Genomic DNA, 25,818 nt, shown 5'->3' with positions numbered 1-25,818 from the left:
ATGGTGGAAGGAGAACCTCCTTACTTCAGGGAAACGGCGGCCATGGTAAGAGGCAAATTCTGCAGTGGCTGCAGAGGCCTGTGAGCACTGGGGGACCCTGCACTGGGAGCAGCAGCTGGAGGTTTCTGCACATGGGAAGGGAATTCCCAGAGGACTCCAGCCTCACCACAGAAGAATTTTCTTCAGTGTCCAGCAACAATTTTCTTTGGGATTTATGTTGTTGCAGCTCATCTGGCTGTGAGGATGACCTGAAAATGTGAAGCAAGTGCATCAGCTCTAATGTTACCTTGCAAGAAAACCCCACACCAACCCCATATCCCAGCCCCAAACCCAACAAGTTTTCTGCAGGAGTTTCTAAAAGAGGTTTTGTGAGATGATTTCCCCCCTGATTCTTCTCACTGGGAAACTTGTTGAAAACAAAAAGATGATGGTTTAACATCCCCATGGTCTAAAGTATTTCTTTCCTAGTCCAAGCTACTTTCTCTGTGTCACCAAGCCTGAGCTTTCAGCATCACAAACCTCCGGTTTCTTGCCTGGCAGTTTCTGGGATGGGGCATCAGGAATGCATTTACTTGAGTGTCAGTGGCACTGCAGAGATGCACTTGATGTAAGAATCCTCTGAAATAACACAGGCAGACCACACTGACTCTGGAAAATGGCCTGTAAAGCTGGTGTCCACATTTGGAAAAGCAAAATGTGCTATTTCTGATGGAGGTTCCTACTAACAGAGTCAGCCAATGAAACTGGCTCTCAAGGCGAGATCATTTGGATGTTGCAGTGGCTGTGGCAGCCCCAGGGTTTGGGTTTTTTGGCTGGCATAGCAAAATGAGCTGTGAGCAGCATCTGTGGCAGGGAGGAAAGTGCCCCTGGAGCTGGGGCTGAGGCCCCGGGGTGGATGTGAGCCCGTGTGGGTGTGAAGAGAGCTGGCAGAGCGCTGAGTTTGCTTTCCCTGCAGGCTCGCGCTCTGATCCGGCAGAACGGGAGCCCGCAGCTGCAGCAGCCCCGGCGCCTGTTGGCTCTGCTGCGGGACTGCCTCGAGTGCAGCCTGGAGGCGGACGAGGAGCGGCGCTGGGCTGCCCAGGAGCTGCTGCAGCTGAGGGCCAGGGGCTGCAGGGGAAGCAGCAGCGCCAGGGAGGGCTTTTCTTGTGGGGCCCCCTGCAACAGTCTCCAGTCTGGCTGCGTTCCACACGCAGAGCAAGCAGAATCGTCGCCTGCTGTGGCTTGGCAGGCTCCTTTGGAGCTCACCTGGGCCTGGTGCCCCACAGCGAGCAGGGACATCTTCAAGCAGCTCAGGGGGCCCAGAGCCCTGCCTGACCTGAGCTTGGATGTTTCCAGGGAGGAGGCACCTCCCACATCTCTGGGCACCTTCTGTCAGTGTTTCCCCACTCTGCTGGTGTCCTGGTTTAGGACAAATTAGGGGAAATCTCCAAGAGGGAGCCCCCCAGAACAAAACAAACCTCCAACCACCCCTCCCCCAACACCGGGTTCGGGAAGGAATTTCTCGGAGGAGCAAAGTGGAAAACAAAACCTATTTATTTACAAGTAACAAAAGAACACTCCCCAACACAAGAAAAGAAAAGGGACCAGACTGTGTTGTGGAGGGCGCCGAATCTTCTCTAGCAGGCTTCGGGTGTCCTGGAGCTCGCAGGTCAGATCCGGAGCCGGTCCAGTATCTTCAGGGGAGGGTAAGAAAGAGAGAGAGAGAACAAAAGAAAAAGGAAAAAAAAAAACAGCGCAAAAGCAGAAAGCAAGCAAGCAAGCAAGCAAGCAGCTAGCAAAGCCAAGCAGCAAAAGCCAAAAGCCAAAAGTGCCTGGTCACACCCCCCCCCCCTCCCCCCCTCTCTTCCCCATCCCGCCACAGCCAGACTGCCGGGGGGGGGGGGGGGGGGGAAAAGGCACAGCTGCCAGACATAACACACGATATTGGGATAAAGGCTGTCACCCCACGACACTCCACCCCTTATCCCATATCGTGAACATACAATAAAAAACATTCATTTCACTTACTCACACCTTTTGACACTTACGCATTCCTCTCATCTTACTTGCTCAAACCTTTGACACTTACAGTTTCCTTCTGTCTCACATTCAACAAACAATGACAGTCATATATGAGTCTCATCCCATAATCAGGTCTCCCTGAGGTACACACCGTGTTGTTCCATCTTTCTGCATTATCCACCATGTATTACCTGGTCCTTGAGCAAAGACAATCCCACGGATGGGTTTGTCTGTACTCGAGGCAGGGTTGATCCATACTGTCTTTCCCAACAAACCTCTGACATGGGCCACTGGGGCTTTATCCCCATCTACTATATTAAGGAGCTCAGACTGAGCAGGACCCGCTCGGTTGGTGGAACCTCGAGTGTTAACTAACCAGGTAGCCTTTGCCAAATGCTGCTCCCAGTTTTTTAAAGACCCCCCTCCCAATGCCTTTAAGGTGGTTTTTAACAATCCATTGTACCTTTCCACCTTCCCTGCAGCTGGTGCATGATAGGGGATATGGTATACCCACTCGATGCCATGTTCCCTAGCCCAAGTATTAACAAGATTGTTTTTAAAATGAGTTCCATTATCCGACTCAATTCTTTCGGGAGTACCGTGCCTCCAAAGGACCTGCTTCTCAAGGCCCAAGATAGTGTTACGGGCTGTAGCATGGGACACAGGGTAGGTTTCCAACCATCCTGTGGTGGCTTCTACCATGGTTAGTACATAGCGCTTGCCCTGGCGTGTCTGGGGCAGTGTGATGTAATCAATCTGCCAGGCCTCCCCGTATTTGTACTTAGACCACCGCCCCCCATACCAGAGGGGCTTCAGTCGCTTGGCCTGCTTAATGGCAGCGCACGTCTCACAGTCACGAATAACCTGAGAGATACTGTCCATGGTTAGATCCACCCCTCAGTCTCGTGCCCACTTATAGGTGGCATCTCTACCCTGGTGGCCTGAGGCATCGTGGGCCCATCGTGCTAAGAATAACTCTCCCTTATGCTCCCAGTCGAGATCTATCTTCAACTCCCCTATCTTTGCAGCCTGATGTACTTGCTGGTTGTTTTGCTGCTCTTCATTAGCTCTACTTCTGGGGACATGGGCATCTACATGGCGAACCTTCACAGGTAACTTCTCTAACCGAGTAGCGATATCCTTCCACTCTTCCGCAGCCCAAATTGGTTTTCCTCTGCGCTGCCAGTTGGCCTCTTTCCATCTCTTCAGCCATCCCCATAGAGCGTTGGCTGCCATCCAAGAATCGGTATACAAATAGAGCCTTGGCCACCTCTCTCTCTCTGCAATACCTAGGGCCAGTTGAATAGCTTTGATTTCAGCAAATTGACTGGATTCACCCTCTCCTTCAGTAGCCTCTGCAACCCGTCGAGTGGGACTCCATACAGCTGCTTTCCACCTCCGTTTCATCCCTATGACACGACAAGAACCATCAGTGAATAGGGCGTAACGTGTTTCTTCTACTGGCAACTGATTGTATGGCGGAGCTTCCTCAACCCGGGTCACTGGCTCTTGCTCCTCATCTGCGACACTAAAGCTTTCACCTTCGGGCCAATTTGTAATTATTTCTAGAATCCCAGGGCGATTTAACTTCCCAATCCGAGCGCGCTGCGTAATGAGGGCAATCCACTTACTCCAAGTAGCACTGGTGGCATGGTGGGTAGAGGGAACCTTTCCTCTGAACATCCATCCCAGCACCGGTAGTCGGGGTGCGAGAAGGAGTTGTGCCTCTGTACCAATCACCTCTGAGGCGGCTTGGACTCCTTCATAGGCGGCCAAGATTTCCTTTTCTGTTGGAGTATAGTTATCTTCAGACCCCCTGTAGCTCCGACTCCAAAATCCCAATGGTCGGCCTCGGGTCTCGCCAGGTAGCTTTTGCCAAAGGCTCCAGGACAGACCATGGCTCCCGGCTGCAGAGTAGAGCACGTTCTTCACATCTGGTCCTGTCCTGACTGGACCAAGGGCTACAGCATGAGCGATCTCCTGCTTGATCTGGACAAAAGCTTGCTGCTGCTCAGGGCCCCAATGGAAGTCGTTCTTCTTGCGGGTAACCAGATAAAGGGGTCTCACAATCTGACTATACTCAGGGATGTGCATCCTCCAGAAACCTATAGCACCTAAGAAAGCCTGTGTCTCCTTCTTATCAGTTGGTGGGGACATAGCAGTGATTTTGTTAATAACATCCGCAGGAATCTGACGCCGTCCATCTTGCCACTTCACCCCCAAGAACTGAATTTCTCGGGCAGGTCCCTTGACTTTGCTCTTCTTAATGGCAAATCCGGCGTCCAGGAGAATATGAATTATCTTCTCTCCTTTCTCAAACACTTCTATTGCCGTGTTTCCCCAAACAATGATATCGTCAATATATTGTAAATGTTCTGGAGCCTCACCCTCTTCTAGTGCAGCCTGGATCAGTCCATGACAGATGGTAGGACTGTGTTTCCACCCCTGGGGCAATCGGTTCCAGGTGTACTGCACTCCCCTCCATGTAAAAGCAAACTGAGGCCTGCATTCTACTGCCAGAGGGATGGAGAAAAACGCGTTAGCTATATCAATGGTCGCGTACCACTTTGCTGCCTTGGACTCCAGCTCGTACTGCAGTTCCAGTATGTCCGGTACAGCCGCGCTCAGTGGTGGAGTCACTTCATTCAAGGCACGATAGTCCACAGTCAATCTCCATTCTCCGTCAGATTTTCGCACGGGCCAGATAGGGCTGTTAAAGGGTGAGTGGGTTTTACTGACCACCCCTTGGCTCTCCAGCTCTCGAATCATCTTGTGGATGGGGATCACAGCATCTCGATTCGTCCGGTACTGCCTGCGGTGCACTGTTGAGGTGGCAACTGGCACTCGCTGCTCCTCTACCTTCAAAAGTCCTACTGCAGATGGGTCCTCTGATAGTCCAGGCAAGGTATTCAATTGTTTAATACCCTCTATCTCAACTGCAGCTATTCCAAAAGCCCACCTGAATCCCTTAGGATCTTTGTAATAGCCATTCCGGAGAAAGTCTATGCCCAAAATACACGGAGCCTCTGGACCAGTCACAATTGGATGTTCCTGCCACTCCTTCCCAGTCAAGCTCACCTCAGCTTCCAACAACGTCAACTGTTGTGATCCCCCCGTCACTCCAGCAATGGAAACAGGTTCTGTCCCCAAGTGTTCCGATGGCATTAAGGTACATTGTGATCCAGTGTCAACCAATGCTTCATAGGCTTGTGGCTCTGATGTGCCAGGCCATCTGATCCACACCTTCCAAAAAACCCGGTTCTCCCGTGCCTCTTCCTGGCTGGAGGCAGGGCCCCTCTAAGCCAGATTGTCCTTCTTTCCTTGGGCATATGCCTTAGAAGTTCCTTCAAGGGGATCGGACATGTCATTGTCATCGTCATACTTAACATCTTGGCTATGAGTGACCGGAGCTGCTATCTTTCTGGTTATACTTTCTCTTCTCTTCAAATCATGCACCCGTTGTGCCAAAACAGCGGTGGGTTTTCCATCCCATCTCCTCATGTCTTCTCCAGACTCACGCAGGAAAAACCATAACTCAGCCCGTGGGATGTACCTTCTCTCCCCATCAAAGGAGCGCCGGCGTTGGACACCAGGGCTTCTAATTTGTACGGCTGAGATTTGAATAAGGTCCTCCTTAATCTCTTCCCGGAGTTTCTTATGATTCTCCTCTATTTTGTCTTCTAGTTTCTGCAGTCGAGTTTCCACTGCTGCAATTCTGGCATGAGTTGGGCCATGCACAGCATCTGCGTACGCTCGAAGCTTCTTTGCCATATCGAGCACAGTCTCATATGTATCATCTCGCTTCATTATTGCTAGGGCGGAAGCGTATTCAGGTGGCCCAAGTCGCACAAGTTTCCTCCACATTATCGGAGTGCATGGTACCAGGTCCGGATTCCTAGTTGTTGTGTCATCTGAGAAAACGAGCTCTGCGACCGCCATCTCTCTCAGGCGTTGGATCCCCTGTTCTATGGTCTTCCACCGTGTCTGCTGCATATAGAGATCATCCGTACACAGGTACCGTTCTGCTACGCTTCTTAGGACCCGTTCCCAGAGGCTGTGAGGGTTAGCCCCCCTCATCACACCTTGATCGATGGCAGGATCATGTGACAGGGATCCCAAATGCCTCACTTCAGTACCATCCAAAATCGTAACCTCCCCTGCAGCATCCCAAAGGCGGACTAACCAACTAATAATAGATTCGTCAGGTTGTCGGCTGTAATCCTTTCTTAGGCCTCTGAGGTCCTTCAGAGAAAAGGAGTCAATATTGGCTCCAGATTCTGTGCCCCTTGATGTGGCCTCTGATTTTGGTGAGGGTCCTTCTTCTGCATCATCGTCATCATCCTCCACCTTCCGATCGGTCTTGCCTTTACACTTTCCACCTCTTGTATTAGCTGCAACAGCCATGGTTTGGGGCCTATTGTCTGATTCAGCTGCTAGCCTGGAGCCTGGGATGTTAGCTGCAGCCTGGGTCAGTGGGATAGTAACTAACTTATCTCCCTGTTCCCTTTCTGCTATCTGCTGCTCCACAGTATCTAGCAGAGTACGGTAAACAAACGCCAAGGCCCAGCTCACTGCAGTAATCCTTTCTTCCTTAGTATTACCATGGCACTTCTCCCTCAAATACTTTGCCACCTCGACTGGATTCTGAATTTGATCAGATGGAAAGTCCCAGTCTATAGGATCAGAAAATTCCTTTAAAGTCTGGCCCATATCCTCCCATTTCCCACTCCAGTCAAGATTTTTCCTGCTTTGTTTTACTCCTGAATCAGGAGTCTCTCTAACCCCTCTAGAAATCTCAGCTTTCATTTTATATACACTCCAGACAGTATAGACAAGGCTTAATAAATTAAATGCCAGAAAGATGGTTTCTTTCAAACTCAGGGGAAAGTCAGTATTTTCTAATAGAGATGTCAACAATTTGTAGGAGAAGAAGGAAGACAAAGGCTGAAAAGCCCCTTCCTCTTCTTCTCCCCAAACAAACTGAGTACACAGCCATGACAACAATCCATACATTCCTGAAATAAAGTCCAGCACTGTTATCCGACACATCATCACACATAAGGCCAGCACAATGATTATTCTGGTTAGTGCCCCCCGCTTACAAAAGCTACTTATTAGGGACAACATCAGAGCTATTTTGGGGTAAGGAAATAACCCTAGGGACCACAAAGGTATTAAAACTTCAAAAGCCCCTAGGGACCAGAAAAACCGGCAAGCTTCCACTCCAAATGACATTATGAACCACCAATATGCCCACAAAACAACCAAAACCAAAATATTATTGTTATAGGTTTTTTTCCACTGTTTTTGGCCTCCGGTTTTCCCGGCCAACGCACCAAAAATTTATTGTCCTGGTTTAGGACAAATTAGGGGAAATCTCCAAGAGGGAGCCCCCCAGAACAAAACAAACCTCCAACCACCCCTCCCCCAACACCGGGTTCGGGAAGGAATTTCTCGGAGGAGCAAAGTGGAAAACAAAACCTATTTATTTACAAGTAACAAAAGAACACTCCCCAACACAAGAAAAGAAAAGGGACCAGACTGTGTTGTGGAGGGCGCCGAATCTTCTCTAGCAGGCTTCGGGTGTCCTGGAGCTCGCAGGTCAGATCCGGAGCCGGTCCAGTATCTTCAGGGGAGGGTAAGAAAGAGAGAGAGAGAACAAAAGAAAAAGGAAAAAAAAAAACAGCGCAAAAGCAGAAAGCAAGCAAGCAAGCAAGCAAGCAGCTAGCCAAGCCAAGCAGCAAAAGCCAAAAGCCAAAAGTGCCTGGTCACACCCCCCCCCCCCCCCCTCTTCCCCATCCCGCCACAGCCAGACTGCCGGGGGGGGGGGGGGGAAAGGCACAGCTGCCAGACATAACACACGATATTGGGATAAAGGCTGTCACCCCACGACAGCTGGTTAAAAAATTCTTCCTTAGATCTAATCTGAGCCTGAGGAGAAGGAGGCTGCGAGGAAAAGGAAGATGCACTGGTGTGGAGGCCCATGGGAGTCTCAATCTCCCACCCATGGGGGACTGGTGGGGGACTGGTCCCCAATAAGAAGAATAGATTTCAAGGTTATGGTGAGAAGCTTGCTTCTCCCATAGATCTTTGCAGGCACATGCTGATTTATGGAAAGTTACATTGCCCCATTGGCCCGTTGGCCTAATTACCCTAGTTCACCCCCTATTACCCATCCCTGGTTAGTCCCTAGAATGTTCCCCTCTCTCTGTCCCTCCATTGGCCCTAATTTACTGCATTCCTCTGCCCCTGTTTCGCCATTAGCTGACCCGACCCTTAACCCCTCCTTTGCACCATTTTCCCCCATATCCATTAGACCCTTACCCTCAGCTCCACCCTCACTACCCCATATAAAAACCCCCTGTGCCCTCAGCTTGCACCCTGTCTTTGTCCCTGGGCCCTGTTCAGCTCTGTGCCCTGTTCCTGTACCAATAAGCCCAGTTTGCTGCAGATCATACCCAGACCCATCCTGCCGACTTTGTCAGCTTTATAAAGCAGCCGTGAGCTTCGGGCTCCAGAGTGCCGGACGCTCCAAGGGCCTCGGCAGCGCCAGGACGCTCCAGGCTGGGACAGCCAGGCAGGGCAGGAGGAATCACTGCCCCTTTCCCCTCTCTGCTGCTCCATCTCCCAGCCCAGCATCGCTGCAGGACAGCCTCACTGCCAACGCCATCCTGCCAGGGATGGATTGGGGGGATCTCCTTCCCCTTCCCTCTGGCATGGAGGTAAATCCCATCTTCTCCTTGTCCGCCCTCCTTCCTCTCCTCATTCTGTCATTCATCCATCCACGTTCCTTTCCCATTTGCTTCCTCCTTTGTTCCTTCTTGTTTTTTCCTCTCCTCCTGCCTTTTCCTTTTCCCTTCTCCTGTCTCTTTCTCTCCTTGTCCTTCCTCCCCCAGGCACTGAGCTGCGGACAGAGACCAGGGAGAACAAATCCCTGTGACAGAACCTCGTGAAAGAGGCCATTTGGAACGGCTCCACGGCACAGGAATCCAATGGGGAGGAAAAGTGCCAGAGATCCCACACGAGGAGGGGCTGCAAATCCAGCCTGGGGAGCTGTGAGGGGGTAAACCCCTCCCTGTGCGGGGAAGGGTGTGGGGAATGTGAGAAGATCTTCAGGGAGAGCTCAGCCTATTCCTGGCGCCTCCAAAATTGGCGGTGCCAGATGCAGAGATCCATGGGGCTGCAGAGATCCCCCTGCAGATCCACGAGGATGCAGAGATCCCCCTGCAGATCCATGGCACTGCAGAGAACACCCTGTAGATCCACGGGGATGCAGAGATCCCCCTGCAGCCCCCAGAGCAGCCACGCTAAGCACGGCGATGCCTGAGAGGAGGCTGTGACCCCATGGTCAGAGGGCCCTGCTGGAGCAGCCTGTCCTGGCAGGACTGACCCCGGGGCACAGTGAACCACGCTGCAGCACTTGGAGCGGGCTGTGCCCCGTGGGATGGACTCAGCTTGGAGAAGTTCCTGGAGAAGTCTCTGGTGGGAGAGAGCCCAGGGTGCAGCAGGGAAACGACTCCTGTCCCTGAGCAGAGGGAGAAGCCCCGGGGCATGAACTGAGCCCGGCCCCATTCCCTGTCTGCGGCACTGCCGGGGTAGGAGGTGCAGCTGGAAGGAGGGAGGCGTGGGGGAAAGCTGGATTTAAGGCTCTTCACTTACTTCCCATTATCCTGCTCTGAGTTTTGGGAGTTTTTGCCAGAAATCTCTCCCCTCCCCCACTCATCCACAGGGCTTTGGGGCGGTTTTCCCTTTTTGGGGGAAATCAAAGCGATGCACTGATGCTCCTAATTATGGGTAGGAGAGGTGAGGCTCCAGGGCTTCCCGCTGAGCCGGAGCCAGCGGAGCCGCAGTGCCAGAAAAGCCGTGGCGGGAGCTGCGGAAAAGTTTCTGTGTGTTTTCAGCTCAATTCTCCCTCGGGCCCGGGCCCGTTCCAGGGCTGTCCCTCAGCTCTGGCTCTGCCCTCACGCAGCCCGGGGAACCCCGAGAGCGCGGGGCGGGGCTGTGCCGTGTGCAGAGCCCGCCCCTGGCTGGGATTGGGCGATTGTGCCGTCAGTCGTGGTTGTGGCGCGCTGATTGGTGGGCGCGGGGCGGAGCCGGGCCCAGGTGGTGGGCGGAGGGCGGCCGTGGCTGGGCAGCGGCGCCATTGTCGAAGCGTGTGTGCGGTGCCATTGTCGGAGCGGCGGCAGCGGCCGGAGCGCGGTGAGGCGGCGGCGGAGCTCGGAGGCGGCCGCAGCATAGGTGGGAGCCGCGCTGGGTTGTGCGGGGGCTCGGGGCTGGCTGCGGGCCTTGGGGGCGGCAGGGGGCTCGGGCGGGTTCGTTGTGCCGTGTCCGGCCCGTGTTGCCGCTGGCGTGAGGGCGCTGCAGGAGCGGCTGCCCGCGGTCTCCTTGCGGCCGCTGCCTCGGCAGGAGCCGCTGCCGGAGCAGCGCTGGCTCGGCCCGGTTGCTGTGGCTGGGACAGAGGGGGCTGCCCCGTGCCCGGGGCTGTGCGGGGAAATTGCCGTGGCCGGAGGTTTGTGTGCCCAGAGGAGTCCTGTAAAAGTGACTTTATTGCTGAGCAGAGGGAGAGGCCATGGGACATTTGCCGTGCGCTCTCTGCCATTGTTGTAGTTCGCAGCCTCCTTTTTTATCCTCATTTTCCCGGCCTCATCTCCCTCTCCCTTTGCCCCCTGGCTGAGGTACTTGGAAGGTTCAGATCTCCCGATCGTCCAGCTGCATGTCCTCGTTAATGTGCAATCCCACTTTTGTAAAACAGCCGATATTCATGGCTCTGTTAAGTCTTTACTCTCTTGGAAGTTCAGGAATTCAGCGAGACTTTGTCTGAGCAGCAGTCGATGTTATTTAGTAAGAGTTTTTGAGACTGGTGGTTTCTCTCTGCCTTATCTACGAGTCCCTAACCCAATCTCCGGAAATATTCACTCAGTTTTTGTTGGGTTTTTTTTTTTCTTTTTTCCTTACTGAGTCTTCTTTGGTTTTGTGATTATTCTCAGTGCCCTCATTCCCTGTCGTTCTGAAGCCGTTGCTGCATCTGGAGGCCTGGCTGCCACCTGCATCCCCTCTCTCCGCTGCTGAATGAGTTGCACTCTTAAGGTGTGGAACATGGTAAAAAGATGAGAGTTGCTGTAGCACATCCGAGGAGAAACAGCATTCGTTTAACCCATGGTCTGCCAGGGAGCCACAAAACCATGACCCATTCCCATTCTTTCCACGTTTGGATTGGTACATGAGCTGCTTTCTTGTTTGCTTTGCTATCTGTTTCATCACTTTTTCTTTGTCATGTAATTGCCAACAGCAGTTTGAGTCATTTAATTTTCCACAATCCTCCTGCTTTTTCTGTTAAAAGGTAATATGATCCCATCCCATGGCGAAGTGTTGTGCTCCTCATTTCAGTGGATTGGTCAGCAGGAAGGTCAGGAGCTGGAGCTGTCTGGTTGGTTGTTATTGCGAGGAGAGCTTGTAATCTAATGATGCCATTGAAATGAGAAATGGGTTCTGTGGCTCCTGATATGAATTGGTTCGGGTTCCCAGGGCCTGGTCCATGGTGTTGTAGGATTTGTTCTGGTAGCCTTTCATCTTTTTCCATTTTTGGTCGCTCTCTCCAGCCAGGGCTGCATCAATTGATTGCTTTTCTCTAATTAAATCATCAAATCCTTGGATTCACAACTGATTTCCCTGAATTTTTAGTAGCAAAATAGTCCCCAGTGCTGTAATGTACCCTATATAACACAGACAGTGCCAGCACACGTTGGAGTGGGCAGAGGAGTGATTCCCCCCATTTGTTTATAGTGAAGTTTTCCCAACATTGTCCATGTGCTGTTTCCCTTTGCAGCTTCACCCGTTTCTGTTGCAGGGTCAGATATCCTCCCCCTGGGCTCTGCCTTGAGCTGTGCAAATTCCATCAGTGCCAGCAGGCAGAGCTTGGGGTGAGGGGCAGAGGGAATCAGCCCAATTCCTGCCCCAGGCAAGAGACCCAGGTGCATTGTCCACACTTTGCCCAGCAGTGTTCATTTGCATTTCTAAAGCTCCTGTGGAGGCTGCCTGGAATGGAGCTTCTCTTCCACGGCAGCCATCTGGTGAGTCACATGTGGCCCCCTCAGAATCTGCTGTTTTTGAAAGAACTATGAACTATTTACCAGTTAAAAGTATAGTGCTTAAAGCTCTTCAGTTTTGCAAAATAGAACATCAAGGCGAACATGGAAAAACTCAGACCAAAACTTGATTCTCACACTTCTGTCCCAAACCTACCTGACAATATAAAGTGGGAATATTATGTAAATTTTTTCTCATGTTGTAGTTTTGTCATTGAAACAATCTCTTTAGTGTTAGACAGTCAAGGCATTCCTTGGTTCTGGCCAGGATGTGCAACAGAAATAATTTCTTTCACAAATAGCTCAGCTATGCAGAGAAAATCATTCCATGCTATGTGAGTTTTACTGGATTTTTCCTAAACTTTATGTAGTCTGAACCAATCTAAATGCACTACTTTAATGTTCATTGCTTCCAAGTTGTGTAAGTTTTTCGAGTTTGGTTTCCTGTTGGACCCGGATTCCTTCCCCTCTGATGTAAATTTGGTCTCCACACTCCTGGATTTCCTTCTCAGCCTTTTCCAGCCCAGGTGTCTCCAGCTCTGGCGGGGGCAGTGTCTGGGGTAGCTGTTGGTTGCTGTTTGCTGCTGGGCAATGTTGATGTTTTGTTGCTGGTCGTTATCTCTGTGGGTGTCTTTTGTGCTGTTCCCAGTCTGTTGGGATGTTAAACTCATCTCCATTGAGTGGTGTAACATCCCTTAAATAAAAGCTTTAAAATTCCTTTCCCCAAGGCAAAGACAAACCAAGCCTGAGCAGATAAATAAGGTTTAAAAGAACCAAACTCGGTATATTTTGCAGCAGTGCAATGGCAGGCAGCCCAGAGTGTGGGTGTGAGTGAGCCCCAGAGTGGAATTGTGCCCTGGTGTTCCCCAGCAGCTGTGGCAGTGCAGGCCCAGGCAGCGCTGAAGCTGCAGCAGTGACAGCAAGGCTTGGCCCCAGTGGCTGGAGATGGCAGAGGAGGGTGGCCAGGATTGCAGAGGATTCCAGGCGAGGATCTGTGGGCAGGCGCAGGGGCTTGGCCCGCTGTGGAGCCCTGGCTGCTGCTGCGTTGCCTTCAGGGCAGGCTCAGGGGCGGCCTCCCATCCTCCTGCTGCAGGCGGGAAGTGCAAATCTCCGGGGCTTCAGAGCCCTTGAGGCCAGGCTGAGGGGTCCCCCCGTGTTGAGCTGTGCTGGCGGCTGTTTCTGGCCTCAGGGACACTTGGCATGGGCCCCTCGGCCACCAGTGGTGCTGCTTTGCACTCCTTAGGCAGGAGCCGATGTCCTGGCTGGGTGTTGGCAGCAGCAAAGTGCCAGGGCAGGCTCTGTGCCAGCCCAGCTTGCTGTGGGAGAATATGCCTTGATATCTGCCCCAGTGGTTGCTGAAGCAGTGAGAATTGCTTTTGCCCCCCTGTTAGGTGCCATGGTGTCAGCAGAAGATATTGAAGCCTTCCTGCTCAGGGCGTTTCAGTGCCAGGCTCTCACAAGCACCCAGAGCTGCGCGGGTTGAGCTGAGCATGGGGCGGTGACCTGCGCTGTGTCTGATTGCCCTTCCTTCCCTCCCCGGGAACAGGGTGTTGCTTTTAGATGCCACTTGTCCTGGTTGCTTCAGAGTGCTTTGGAGAGACTCCATAGCTAATTTTCCCTCTTTACCTGGGGGTGCCCACACTTCTGGGTTCACCTCAGCATAGGCCTGGCCAGACATTTGACACAGAGGTACAACAGAACTGGCCTCTGTATCACCTTTTATAATATTAATTTTTATTATGAGTTTAGTGATCAAATCCCTTCCCAGTAAATCATTATAGCAATTAGGAGCAAATAAAAATTCACGCATTTCAAACCCATCTCCCAGATCTACTAATAGTGGTTGAGTAAAACCGTACATCTTTCCCACTTTTCCCACTTATCCCCTCTGTAATCACACGTATTTTTAGCATTTTTCCCCATTCGATCTAAGTTTCAGAGTGGATTGAGAGGCCCCTGTGTCCATCAGGAAATGCCTCCTCTCAATGCAGACCCACCCTGAATGTTCTCAAGGGCTGCAGTGTGGAGGGTCCCTGGTGTGATGGGAGCTGTGACAGCCCTGCCAATCCATGTCCATCAAGGGGTGGACTTGCTGGTGCTGAGGGTGCTGCTGTCTGTGCTTGCAGTGTCCTTGTGCCCTGCAGCTGGAGCCCTGGTTCCTTGCCAGGGGCTGTTTGGGTGGGCTCTCCCCTGCCAAGGAGGGCAATGCCTGTGCCAGGTGCTTGTGGCCGAGCCGTGCCCTGGGTGCTGGGGCCCCCCTGGGCCCTGGGGTTGATCCCTCAGGGGCTGTAGGAACTGTGCCCTGGCCTTTGCCTTCAGCTTGGCCCTTTTCTGCTCCCTTCTTGCATTCACCTGCTGTGCCTTTGTGCCCAAGTGCTGCAGGGCCTTCTTGTGCCCCTCCTGCAGCCCCCTCAGTGCCTGTGGGTGCTTGTCTTGCTTTACAAGAGAGGTGTCTGCTCGGGAAGGCAGAAAAAGCCTCTCTTGGAATGGAGAATGCAAACCCCCTCCCTCTTGATTTTTAGAATAGTGAAATGAAGGGGCTCTCAGGCAAAGATATGGGAGTAGGAATACCAGTTCTTTACTAGTGTGTATAATAAAGCAAACAAACAGCAACAGCTGCGGCACTGACAGCAAACAGAGGCCGGACCCAGTCCCGGCCTTTGGGCTGCGGCGCTTTCCCCTTGGGTGCAGTTCCGGGCACGGCCGGCAGGGGCGCTGGTGGCTCCCGCGGGGCGGGGCAGCGCATCCCTCCCATGGGAACCTCTCTGATCGGAAATAGAGCAATCCCTTCATCTAACTCTTTCACTTTTTTCCCTTCTATGGCCTTTGTCCCGTGTTTTGGGAAAGAATTTGGAGAGGCCTGCCTTTTAACTGAGCTCCTAGTGTTTCAATAAGGTGCTTCGTCTAGAGAGAGAGAGTTTCCCTGAACAGCCGGAGCTGTGGTTACCAAGGGGACGTAACTCAGAGCAGGACGGGGTTAGGAGAGGATATCCCGCCGAGGCTGGGTGGGAGTGTGGGCAGGGTCTGCTGCCGGAATCGGCAGAGGGGGATCTTCCCGTGGAGCCCGAGGCGGAGCGTGGGCAGCCCCCAGATGGCTGATGGCGGCTGATCCGGCAGCTCCCGGCAGAGCAAAGGCAGGTGGGAGAGCCCGGCAGCAGCGGCGGTGCCCAGCGCAGGTGGCACGGGCAGGGCAGGCGGGGATGGGATGGCTGGGACCCCCCCTGGGTGCGGTGGGCGCGGTGAGCTCGGAGCAGGCGGCAGGACAGAGCAACCCCCATCTTGCCCAGCATGGGCGGCAGAGCGGCCGCGGGCCAGGCAGTGGGAGCGGGGCACACAAATTGAGCGAGAGCGCCGAGGCAGGTGGAGCTGCCCTGGGCAGTGAGGCCGCAGCTGGGATGGAAAGCGGGGCAGGCGGAGCTGAGGCGGGCAGCGAGCCGGGACCCGGGACAGGCGCCTGGGCCGCGAACGGAGGGGGCAAGACCTGCAGAGGATCCCACTCTTTTTCTTATTTTTCCTCTTCTTCCCCTTCTTTTTATTTCCCCTTTTTCTTTTCTTGTTTTGTCTCGGTTGTTTCTGATACTTTTAAGACTTTTATTCTCCTAAAATCTGGTGTCTAACATGTGGCATATTCTCTTTCTTCTAGATTAAATGGGGTTTTTTTACAAATAAACCCACAACCTAAAAAATCAAAACTTCTGCTTGGATACTTTGAAATAGCCAACCAGCTAACTCAGGGCCTCCTAATGTTGTTTTCCTCATCACCTTTTTATTTATCCTTTGGCAAATTACGGATACATCCTAAATCCAAAACTCCCAGTGCTCCCATAGTTCCTTAAAAAATGATCACGCAAAGCTTGAGTACCCCAGTGCATTTTCTGATGCATTTCTTCTAATATTTTCCTAGTAAGCACATTTTATTAGGTAATTGTCTTCCATCAAGAAGTTTCCATTTCCCTGATTTATCTTGTTCACTTCCTGTCTTGTTTAATTCTTTTTTCTCTGCTAACCTAAACTTTGGAATTTCCATTTTTTCCTCGTTTGGAGTTAATATTAACATAACTCTTTCAGCTCCATTTTTTGCTGCATCCGTAGCTTTGTGATCTGCCAAATTATTTCCTCCTCTTTCTGGGGTCTTTCCCTTTTGGAGGTCCCTAATATGTACTATAGCTATCTCTTTTAGTTGATTGTAATGCCTCTAAAATAAGTTCCTCATGTACTAATCCTTTTCTTCTTGAATTAAGTAATCTTTTTCCTTTCCAAATTTTTTGCACGTATGTACTACTCTAAAGACATACCTTGAATCAGTATATGTAGTTCCTTTATTTTGTGTTAAATATTGTAGTGCTCTTTTTAAAGTATATAATTCACAAGTTTGAGCTTACTAGTTTAAGGTTAATTTCCCTTTTTCCATAGTATGCACGTTTTTCCCATCGAGTACTACATACCCTGTATTTTCTCCATTTGCAAGGAGTTGTATCTCTGTTAGGTAACATAACTCCCAAAGGACTGGTTTTTTTTCTTTTCTTTCCCTGTATCCAACTTACTGGTTTTCTGTCTCATTTTTCAAGATCTTATCTATTCATCTTCTGCCTCTGTTTTTCACTTTCACTAACAACCTGAATACCACTTTTCTTTCAACTACACACACAAAAGTAAAAAACTTTTTTCTCCCACTTTCAGTACAATAGACTTCCCTCCAAGGAGATATGGTAAGGCCTAAAATGCACAATCCGCATTACCTATACTTTCATTCATCTACATTCACTCACTTTTATTTCCCATTCCCTTCCACACATTCTTTCCCGCCCTCAGGACACAGAGTGGATCCCTGTTGACAGAGAATCGCGTGTCCCTGTGCCCCCCCTGGCCTTGGGGTGGCCTCTGGGTCTCAGTATCTCCAGGCCTCCTGGGAGGGCCCTGACTCTGCTGCCTCCGGTGCCGTTCCCCTGTGAGGCTGATTTGTGTGTCACTCACACTCTTTAGCCACGGCCCCCTCACAGGCCCTGGGGACAATGGCCCGTTTGCAGGTCACCTGTACCTTATGCCACAGCCCCCACACGCCAGGAGAACAATGGCTTATTTGTGGGTCACACACTCCTCTTTCCACAGCCCCCCTTCCCACCCGCTCGGGAAGCTGAGGCTGATTTTGTGTGTGACTCACTCTCACACACAACAAGACAACAATAAGGTACCTTTTGTTATAAATGATCAAATCGAGAGCCAAACTTATAAGAAAATATAGCAAAGATTTATTAGTTTGTCTCAGAGACTGAAGTTCGGTTGTCTACACTACCACAGCCAATGATCAGCGTCGAGCCCGGGTTCGGTGCTGGGTGAACACGGATCTGACCTGCGAATGTCAGAGTCTCCCCCTGTTCACAAATGCTGCCTGACGCAGCGAGTTCTTTTACAGTTTATTCTGCTCGAGGCAGAGATGACCGAATGTTCTTTGTGTCTCTTCCCATGCATAACCTTGGCTTTACCTGAGCAGAGGTGGACAAAGACTCAGTCCAGGTGTCTGATGTCCAGATGTCTCAGTAGACTCTAGGGAAGTCAGCATTCACATGCATCAGGGTGGGGCTGTGGATCATTGTGGTAGCTGTAATCGACGAGGCGTTAATCACTCTTGGCTGGACCTGGTGACCAGGGGAAGCCAGTGATTATCGCCCGGGAAGCTTCTGTTCTTTCATTAAAAACCCCGATGTTTATCTCAACCAAGTCCAGGAACTGGATGTATATGAATATAACACTGCTCCTGGCCAGGATGGTCAAAAGACATAATGTGGATTTTACAAATTTATACATTAATAGCATGAATTATCTCTACCATATACTACACTTTCACATCACCTATTACAAGTTTATGTGTTTCTTGCCAGTCCTGGTGCTCTTGGATATCCCTCAACCCAGCTGTGCTGCCCAATCCCAGATGCTCTTGAGCATATCCTCAGTCCGGCAGAATTTTGCTCAACCTTGGATGCTCTTGGAATGTTAATTCTCAACCCAGCAGGTTTTAATTCTGGATGCTCTTGGGCACTCTGATCCCTCAATCCAGCAGAATTTTTAGGAGCCCCTTTTGTCCCATTTCCTAGTGGATTTGGCTCGGAGACTCCTCTGCTCCCTTGCTCCGAGGGGTCCAGCCCCTCTCTGAGACCCAGTCCCAGTTACCCCGGGGGATTCTCTCACTCCTCTTCTCACTCGCTGTGTCTCTTTACTGGCTGCTTCCCTTGAGGAAAGTTGGAAACGCAGCGTGGGAGACTCCAGCACTCACTTGGCAGGTCTGGGACAACCAGCCCTCGTCTCATTCACAGCCCAGAGCAGAGAATGAGGGGAGAAGGGAGCCCGGGAGCCCAAACAGCCCTGGCATCCAGAAATGGGGAGAGCGAAGCGGGGGGAGCTTTTGGCATTGCTGGGACTGCCAGCAGCCTGGGCAGGGCGGGCACTGAGGAGAAGGGGGACCCCCAATCCAAGCGTGACCCCCAGCAGCTGGGACAGGGGGGAACCTCCGAACACCAGAGGGGAGGGACCAGGGATGGGGAACTCCTGGGAGGCTTTTTCAGGGCTGAATCTGGGTGTTTGTGAGGTTTTTCTGGAGCCCAGGTGGCCAGTGATTCCAGAGATGGACTTGGGCAGAACAACCTTCAAACTCCATGTGTGTTGGGGAAGATGAAACAGGAAAGCCTTATAAATGTGATTGTCTGGCAAAAGATTTTGTGAACATAAAAAGTGTAAGGAAGATTGAAATGAAAGCAAGCTCTGAGATAGCTCAGTTAGTGAATAACTGGAAAACAATGGTATGGCCCAACTGAAGGTAAACCCCTTTTGATGAAACAATTCCCTCTGCTTGCAGACAGATCCAAGGGTCAGAGCAGACCTTACTAGCTCAATAGAAGGGGTCTAAAGAGGAGTTTTTAGGGTTTAAAATGTAACACAGTATGTTGATGTAATGACTCTTACAGGCTGTATGTAAATGCTCTAGGATTTGTATCTTGTACTGGATTGGTTATTGAGAAATAGAATATTCAACACAGAAGAAGATTTATTGTATTGTAACGGGACCCTTACTCTCTTACGCTCTTCCCCTCTTACTCTCTTACCCTCTCACCCTCCCTACCCCTCTCTTCTCTCGGGCCTGCTCCGAGCTGTGCCTGGCAGCTCCAAGCAGGGCCCTGCACCCAGGCCCTTTGCAATAAACCGCAAGTTCCACGCCCTGGCTGCAGAGCTCTCTCGTCTCCGTCCGTCCTGACTGTCCTACCCCTCTGACACTCCTACAAACGCTCTCAATCCCTTGTTTTCCCCAAACCAGGTTTGCCCATTGCCAAGGCCTGGGAGGCTGCAAGGACGAGGAAGATGCCGCAGGACACTGAGGCAGGTGAGGAGGAAGTCAGTGCCCCTTTCCCCTCTGTGCTGCTCCATCTCCCAGCCCAGCACGGCCCCGGCTGCAGCTCAGCCCTGGGGGATCTCCTTGCCCTTGCCTGTGGCACGGAGGCAAATCCCATCCTGTCCTTGTCCTTCCTCCCCCAGAGCAGGAGCTGAGCATGGAGAGCAGGGAGGACAAATGCCCGCGGCAGAACCTGGTGGAAGAGGCCGTTTTGAGCGGCTCCACGGCGCAGGAAGGCAACGGGGAGGAAGAGCCCCGGAGATGCTGCACGAGGAGGGGCTGCAAACGCAGCCAGCGGGGATCTGAGGGGGAAAGAGCCAGCCTGGGCCGGGAAGGCGGCCGGAGACGGAGCCAGAGCTCAGAGCTGGTGCTCCATGAGCAGCTCCATGATGGGGAGAAGCTCCACACGTGCGTGGAGTGTGGGAAGAACTTCAGGTGGAACTGCCACCTGATTGTGCACCAGAGGACCCACACTGGAGAACGGCCCTACGAGTGTGGGGATTGTGGGAAGAGCTTCAGAGAGAGCTCCAGCCTGATCAAGCACCAGAGGATCCACACTGGGGAGAAGCCCTACGAGTGTGGGGAGTGTGGGATGTGCTTCAGCCAGAACTCCAGCCTGAACCAGCACCAGAGGACCCACACTGAGAAGAGGCCCTATGAGTGTTCCAAGTGTGGGAAGGGGTTTAAGACCAGCTCCCATCTCCTCCAGCACTATTGGATTCACAGAGAGGAGAGGCCCTTCCAATGCCCCGACTGTGGGAAGGGATTCAAGCAGAACTCCAACCTCATCACCCACCGGCGCATCCACACTGGGGAGAGGCCCTACGAGTGTGATAAATGCAGGAAGAGGTTTCCGACCAGCTCCAGTCTCCTCAAGCACTATCGGATTCACACAGAGGAGAGGCCCTTCCAATGCCCCGACTGTGGGAAGGGATTCAAGGACATCTCCAGCCTCATCAGGCACCGGCGCATCCACACTGGGGAGAGGCCCTACGAGTGTCCCCAGTGTGGGAAGAGCTTCTCACAGAGCTCTAGCTTGACCAGACACCAACGGAGGCACCACTAAGGGAAGCCCTGCCAGTGCCCCGAGTGCGGGCAGAGCTTTGTGCGCTGCTCCAGCTCCATCCCCCACTGGAGGAGGCACTTTGGGCACAGGTCAGGTGAGCCACATTCCTTGTGATTCATGTTGAGAACACACTTGGCTGCTTCTACTTTTAATTTCACCTTAATTTTTTTCTATTCTCCATCTCTTTGCTCTGCAAAAGCCAAGAGGAATGGATTTGTCCCCTCCAATCCACTCAAATCCCAGTGAAAACAGCTCAATCTTGCCCCAAAAAGAGCTCAAACTCACCTCAAAAAACTCAGCCCATGCCAAACTCACTCGATTCCGCAGCCATCAGGCTGAGATGAAGTTGGGAAATGATTTAGAGTCGTGGGATCTCAATTAGAGTGGTGGGATGGAGATTGTGTGGGGCTGGGTGTGTGGGATGTATTTGACAACAAATAAAACTCTGAGACTTACTGATTTCTCTCCCATTCATGTTCAGTCTGTTGCAGTTCTGTTTGCAGAGTGCCGCCTTCTCAGCCCATTGTCTTGGTGTCCCTTTTTCTCTCCTGCCTCTCTTTGCCTGCTCTGTTTCTCTCTCAGTGTCTCCCTGGACCCATGGACCACCAGAGACCCTGCCCTGATTTAATTGACCCAGGCACCACCAGAGACCCTCCCTATATTTAATTGCCTCAGGGACCACCCAATACCCTCCCCTGATTTATTGCCCCAGTGACCACCAAAGACCCTCCCCCAATTTAATTGACCCCTCCCCTGATTTAATTGACCCCTGCCACCAAAGACCCTCCCCTAGTTTAGTTGACCTTTCCCTATTTTAATTCCCCTTACCCTGATTTAATTGACCCCTGCCCTGATTTAGATGATCTCTCTGTCCCCACAGACCCTCCCCTGATTATTTATTATTTTATTTGCCAATTATTATTTTAATTTCCAGTCCCGGGAGCTGAAGTCCTGAAGGCTGGCAGAGAAATGTCTCTGTAGGATTTTGCTCCATTTCCCTTCAAGGACAGGAACATCTTTTCCTGGATGGGAGCTGGAATTGCAGACTTTTCGAATGTGTGCAGGGCACTATGGACTGGGATCAAACATGGACTGGGATCAAATATGGACTAGGATCAAACAGGGACTGGGATCAAATATGGACTGGGATCAATTATTGATTGGAATCCTAGAGTGTAGGATCAACTGGACTGATCTCATATAGACTGAGATCAAATAGGGGCTGGGATCAAATATGAATTGGGATAAAAAATGGACTGGGATCAAATATGGACTAAAATCAGCTATGGACTGCGATAAACTGGACTGGGATCAAATCACGACTGGGATCAACTTTGGACTGGGATCAAATATGGCCTGGATCAAATATGACAGATTTTATGGACTGGGATCAAATGTGGACTAGGATAAGCTATGGACAGGGATCAAATATGGACTGGGATCAAATATGGATTGGGATCAAATGGACTGGGTTCCTACAGACTGGGATAAACTGGACTGAGATTATATAGATGTCGTGGTTTGAGAGGAAGTTAGTTTTCTGGGATATGAAGTGGTCAGGCCAATAGGTGCTCACATTTGAATACTGGCACCTGGTTTGGCCGCTGGGGACATTGGATACGCCTCTGAGAACTCAGGGGTTAAAAAGCAGAGCACTCCCGGGGGAAGCTCTCTTGGGTTCCAGCGAGGGAAGCAGGTCGGGCCTCCCCTGCCCAGCTCCTGGCTGGTTTGGGGCTGGGTGAGGTAGGCCTGGCCCGAGGATGGAAGGGTGGAAGAGCCCCGAGAGGCATCGGGCAGCCACACCTCCCCCCCAGGAGACAGAGAGAGACAGAGCGCCTGTGCCACCGTGAAATTTGATATCCTGTGCTGGCAGCACAGCCCGGCTGGCGGAGAAGGGCGGGGGGATGCAGCGAGAAGGGGTCCGGCAGCCGTGGGAGCTTTGGGTGGGCAGAGCCCGAGCTTTTAACCCTTTTTCGGACAAGGAAAACTTTTCAGAACATTAACCTTTCCTAGAAGAGAGATAAGAGATGAAATGGAAGAAGGAAATGTGCAAGTGTGAAGGTCTGGGCAAGTGAAAGATGTCAGGAGAGTAGAGAAGAATCTTAGGTGGGAAGAGATGATGGAGTGGCCTTAGCTGGACTTTTCCTGTATGGCCATGGACAGAACCATGTTTCCTGTGACACAGAGACTGCATCCAGGGGGAGGCAATGGCTCAGAGCCAAGAGGGTTCAGTGTTGGTAACCCTGAGCCCCAGGGGGTGAAATTTGGGGGGTACAGATGTCCCAAAGGTGAGACTGTGCCCTTTTTGGAACGGGACAAAGCATCCTTAAAAGGACAGCTCTAGAAGCAGCTCTGGTCCATGTGCAGTGGTGAGAGCACTGGATATGGAAGGAAGAGGTCACGATGGCAGATGTTCTCCAGGCGGTGCCACGAGTGACATGGAAACACACGAGGTTTCAGTGGTGTTTCCTGGGGAAGCCTATGGCACAAGAAGGACTCCTCTCCCCTTGATGAACTGAGAATTGATTACCTAAAGGGTGGTGATGGACCGAGAGTTGGTGATTTGTGGGATAGATGTATTGGAAATTTGGTGGGAGGGGGAGGAAATGTTTTTGGAAAGTTTTCATTTTCCCTGTGTGTTTCTTGTTACTTAGAGTTGGAGTTTAGTTAATAAAGGTTTCTTTTCTTTATTCTTAAGTGGGGGCTTGCGTTGCTTATTCCTGGTCACATCTCACAGCAGATACCAGGGAGCATATATTTTCATGGGGACACTGGCATTGTGCCAGCATCAAACCATGACACCTACGCTGCCAGTTGGCCTTTTTCCACCTCTCCAGCCATCCCCAGAGAGCATTGGCTACCATCCATGAATCAGTGTAGAGGTAGAGCTTTGGCCATTTCTCTCTCTTAGCAATGTCCAGAGCCAGCTGAACAGCTCTGAGTATGTTGACTTGATCCACCTTCTCCTTCAGCGGCCTCTGCCACCTGTCCTGTGGGGCTCCATACAGCTGCTTTCCACTTCTGGTCCATCCCTACGATGCGACAGGAACCGTCAGTGAAAAGAGCGTCCCGTGTTTCCTCTGGGGGCAGTTGGTTATAGGGAGGAGCCTCTTCAGCCTGTGTCACTGGTTCTTGTTCCTCTTCATCAGTAAGACCAAAGTTCTCACCTTGCAGCCAGTTTGTAATTATCTCCAAAATCCCAGGGCGATTCAGGTTTCCAATACGGGTGCACTGTGGGATAAGAGCAATCCGTTTACTCCATGTAGCGTCGGTGGTGTGGTGGGGGGTGGGAAACTTTGAACATCCACCCCAGCACCGGTAGTCGGGGTGCCAGGAGGAGTTGTGCTTCCGTGCCAATCACCTCTAAAGAAGCCTGGACTCCTTCACAGGCAGCCAAGATTTCCTTCTCTGTGGGAGTGTAGTTGGCTTCTCACCCTCTGTAGCTTCGACTCCAAAATCCCAGTGGTCGGCCTCGAATCTCCCCAGGCATCTTCTGCCAAAGGCTCCGGGACAAGCCATGGTTCCTGGCTGCAGAGTAGAGCACGTTCTTCACCTCTGGTCCTGTCCTGACTGGGCCAAGGGCAACTGCATGAGCAATCTCCTGCTTGATCTGGACAAAGGACTGTTGCTGCTCAGGGCCCCACTGGAAACTGTTCTTCTTGCGGGTGACCAGGTAGAGAGGGCTCACGATCTGACTGTACTCAGGAATATGCATCCTCCAAAAACCTATTGCACCCAAGAAAGCTTGTGTTTCTTTCTTATTGGTGGGTGGAGACATTGCTGTGATCTTGTTGATGACATCTGTAGGAATCTAAAGCCGTCCATCTGGCCACTTCACTCCCAGGAATTGAATCTCACGAGCTGGTTCCTTTACTTTGCTCTTTTTAATGGCAAAACCAGCTCCCAGGAGGATTTGGATGATTTCCTTCCCTTTCTCAAACACTTCCGCAGCTGTGTTCCCCCACACAATGATGTCATCAATATACTGCAGATGTTCTGGAACCTCACCCCTTTCTAGTGCAGCCTGGATCAGTCCATGGCAGATGGTGGGGCTGTGCTTCCACCCCTGGGGCAGTCAGTTCCAGATGTACTGCACACCCCTCCAAGTGAAAGCAAACTGAGGCCTGCATTCTGCTGCCAGAGGAATGGAGAAAAATGCATTGATAATGTCTATAGTGGCAAAGCACTTTGCTGCCTTGGACTCCAGCTCATACTGGAGCTCTAATATGTCTGGCACGGCAGCGCTCAGTGGTGGAGTCACTTCATTCAATGGATGATAGTCCACAGTCAATCTCCATTCTCCTTCAGATTTTCGCACAGGCCAAATGGGGCGGTTGAAGGGTGGTGGGTCTTGCTGACCACCCCTTGGCTCTCCAGCTCTTGGATCATTTTGTGGATGGGGATCACAGCATCTCGAGTGGTTCTATACTGGCGTTGATGCACTATGGAAGTGGCAATTGGCACCTGTTGCTCTTCTCCCTTCAGAAGTCCTACTGCCCATGGGTATTCTGACAGTCCAGGCAAGCTGTTCAACTGCTTGACACCCTCTGTCTCTACAGCAGCTATTCCAAATGCCCATCTGAGTCCCTTTGGGTCTTTGAAATACCCACTTCGGGGGAAGTCTATACCTAAAATGCATGGGGCTTCTGGGCCAGTCACAATAGGGTGTTTCTTCCACTCATTTCCAGTCAGGCTCACCTCAGCTTCCACCAATGTAAAATCCTGTGATCCCCCTGTCACACCAGCAATAGAAACAGACCCCGTCCCCACATGTAATCCTTCCGTAAGCCACGAAGGTCCTTCAGGGAAAAGGACTCAGTATTTGCATCTGATCTTGCACCTGCTGCTTTGACTCCTGATTTTATGTCAGGAGGCATTAAGGTTCCTTCTCCTTCATCATCATCATCATCATCATGCACCACTTGTCGATTGGTCTTGTCAGTGCATTTCCCACTTCTAGTACTGGCAGCAACAGCCATTGGTTGAGGCTTATTTTCTGGTTTAGCTGCTGGCTTAGGCTCACTATCTGGTTTGGCTGCTGGCTTCGAGCCTGGGCTGTTGGCTGCAGCCTGAGCCACCGGGACAGTTGCTGATTTATCTCCCGGCCCCCCCGCCTCTGTCTGCTGCCCGACAGGATCTAGCAGTGAGCGATGAGCACCAGCCAGGGCCCAGCTCACTGCAATGACCTTCCTCTCCTTAGGCTCGTCCTGGTACTTCTCTTTCAGATATTTCCCCACCTCAGCTGGGTTGTGAATTTGTTCATGGGGAAAATCCCAGACTGCAGG

The 25,818-nt window shown here is 51.6% G+C and overlaps 1 protein-coding gene across 1 annotated transcript; it reads left to right on the top strand.

Moving 5' to 3' along the window:
- Window positions 1-23,778, top strand: LOC141725770 (uncharacterized). Its single transcript, XM_074529803.1, has 4 exons — window positions 1-45; window positions 956-1,067; window positions 19,393-19,458; window positions 19,611-23,778. The coding sequence occupies exons 1-4, from the start codon at window positions 1-3 to the stop codon at window positions 20,531-20,533; spliced, it is 1,146 nt and encodes a 381-aa protein (XP_074385904.1). The 3' UTR covers window positions 20,534-23,778.
- The last annotated feature ends 2,040 nt before the right edge of the window (window positions 23,779-25,818 follow it).

This window comes from Zonotrichia albicollis, chromosome 31, assembly GCF_047830755.1.
Source record: "Zonotrichia albicollis isolate bZonAlb1 chromosome 31, bZonAlb1.hap1, whole genome shotgun sequence".
Taxonomy (NCBI): Eukaryota; Metazoa; Chordata; class Aves; order Passeriformes; family Passerellidae; genus Zonotrichia; species Zonotrichia albicollis.
This window is presented reverse-complemented; position numbering and strand designations above follow the sequence as displayed.

What these genes read in the sequence shown, in the direction of transcription:
- LOC141725770 (XM_074529803.1), top strand. Translation starts at nt 1, where the DNA reads ATGGTGGAAGGAGAACCTCCTTACTTCAGGGAAACGGCGGCCATG. An exon ending in TCAGGGAAACGGCGGCCATG is followed by an intron (nt 46 to 955) that starts GTAAGAGGCAAA and finishes CTTTCCCTGCAG; the next exon opens with GCTCGCGCTCTGATCCGGCA. An exon ending in GGAGGCGGACGAGGAGCGGC is followed by an intron (nt 1,068 to 19,392) that starts GCTGGGCTGCCC and finishes TCCCCAAACCAG; the next exon opens with GTTTGCCCATTGCCAAGGCC.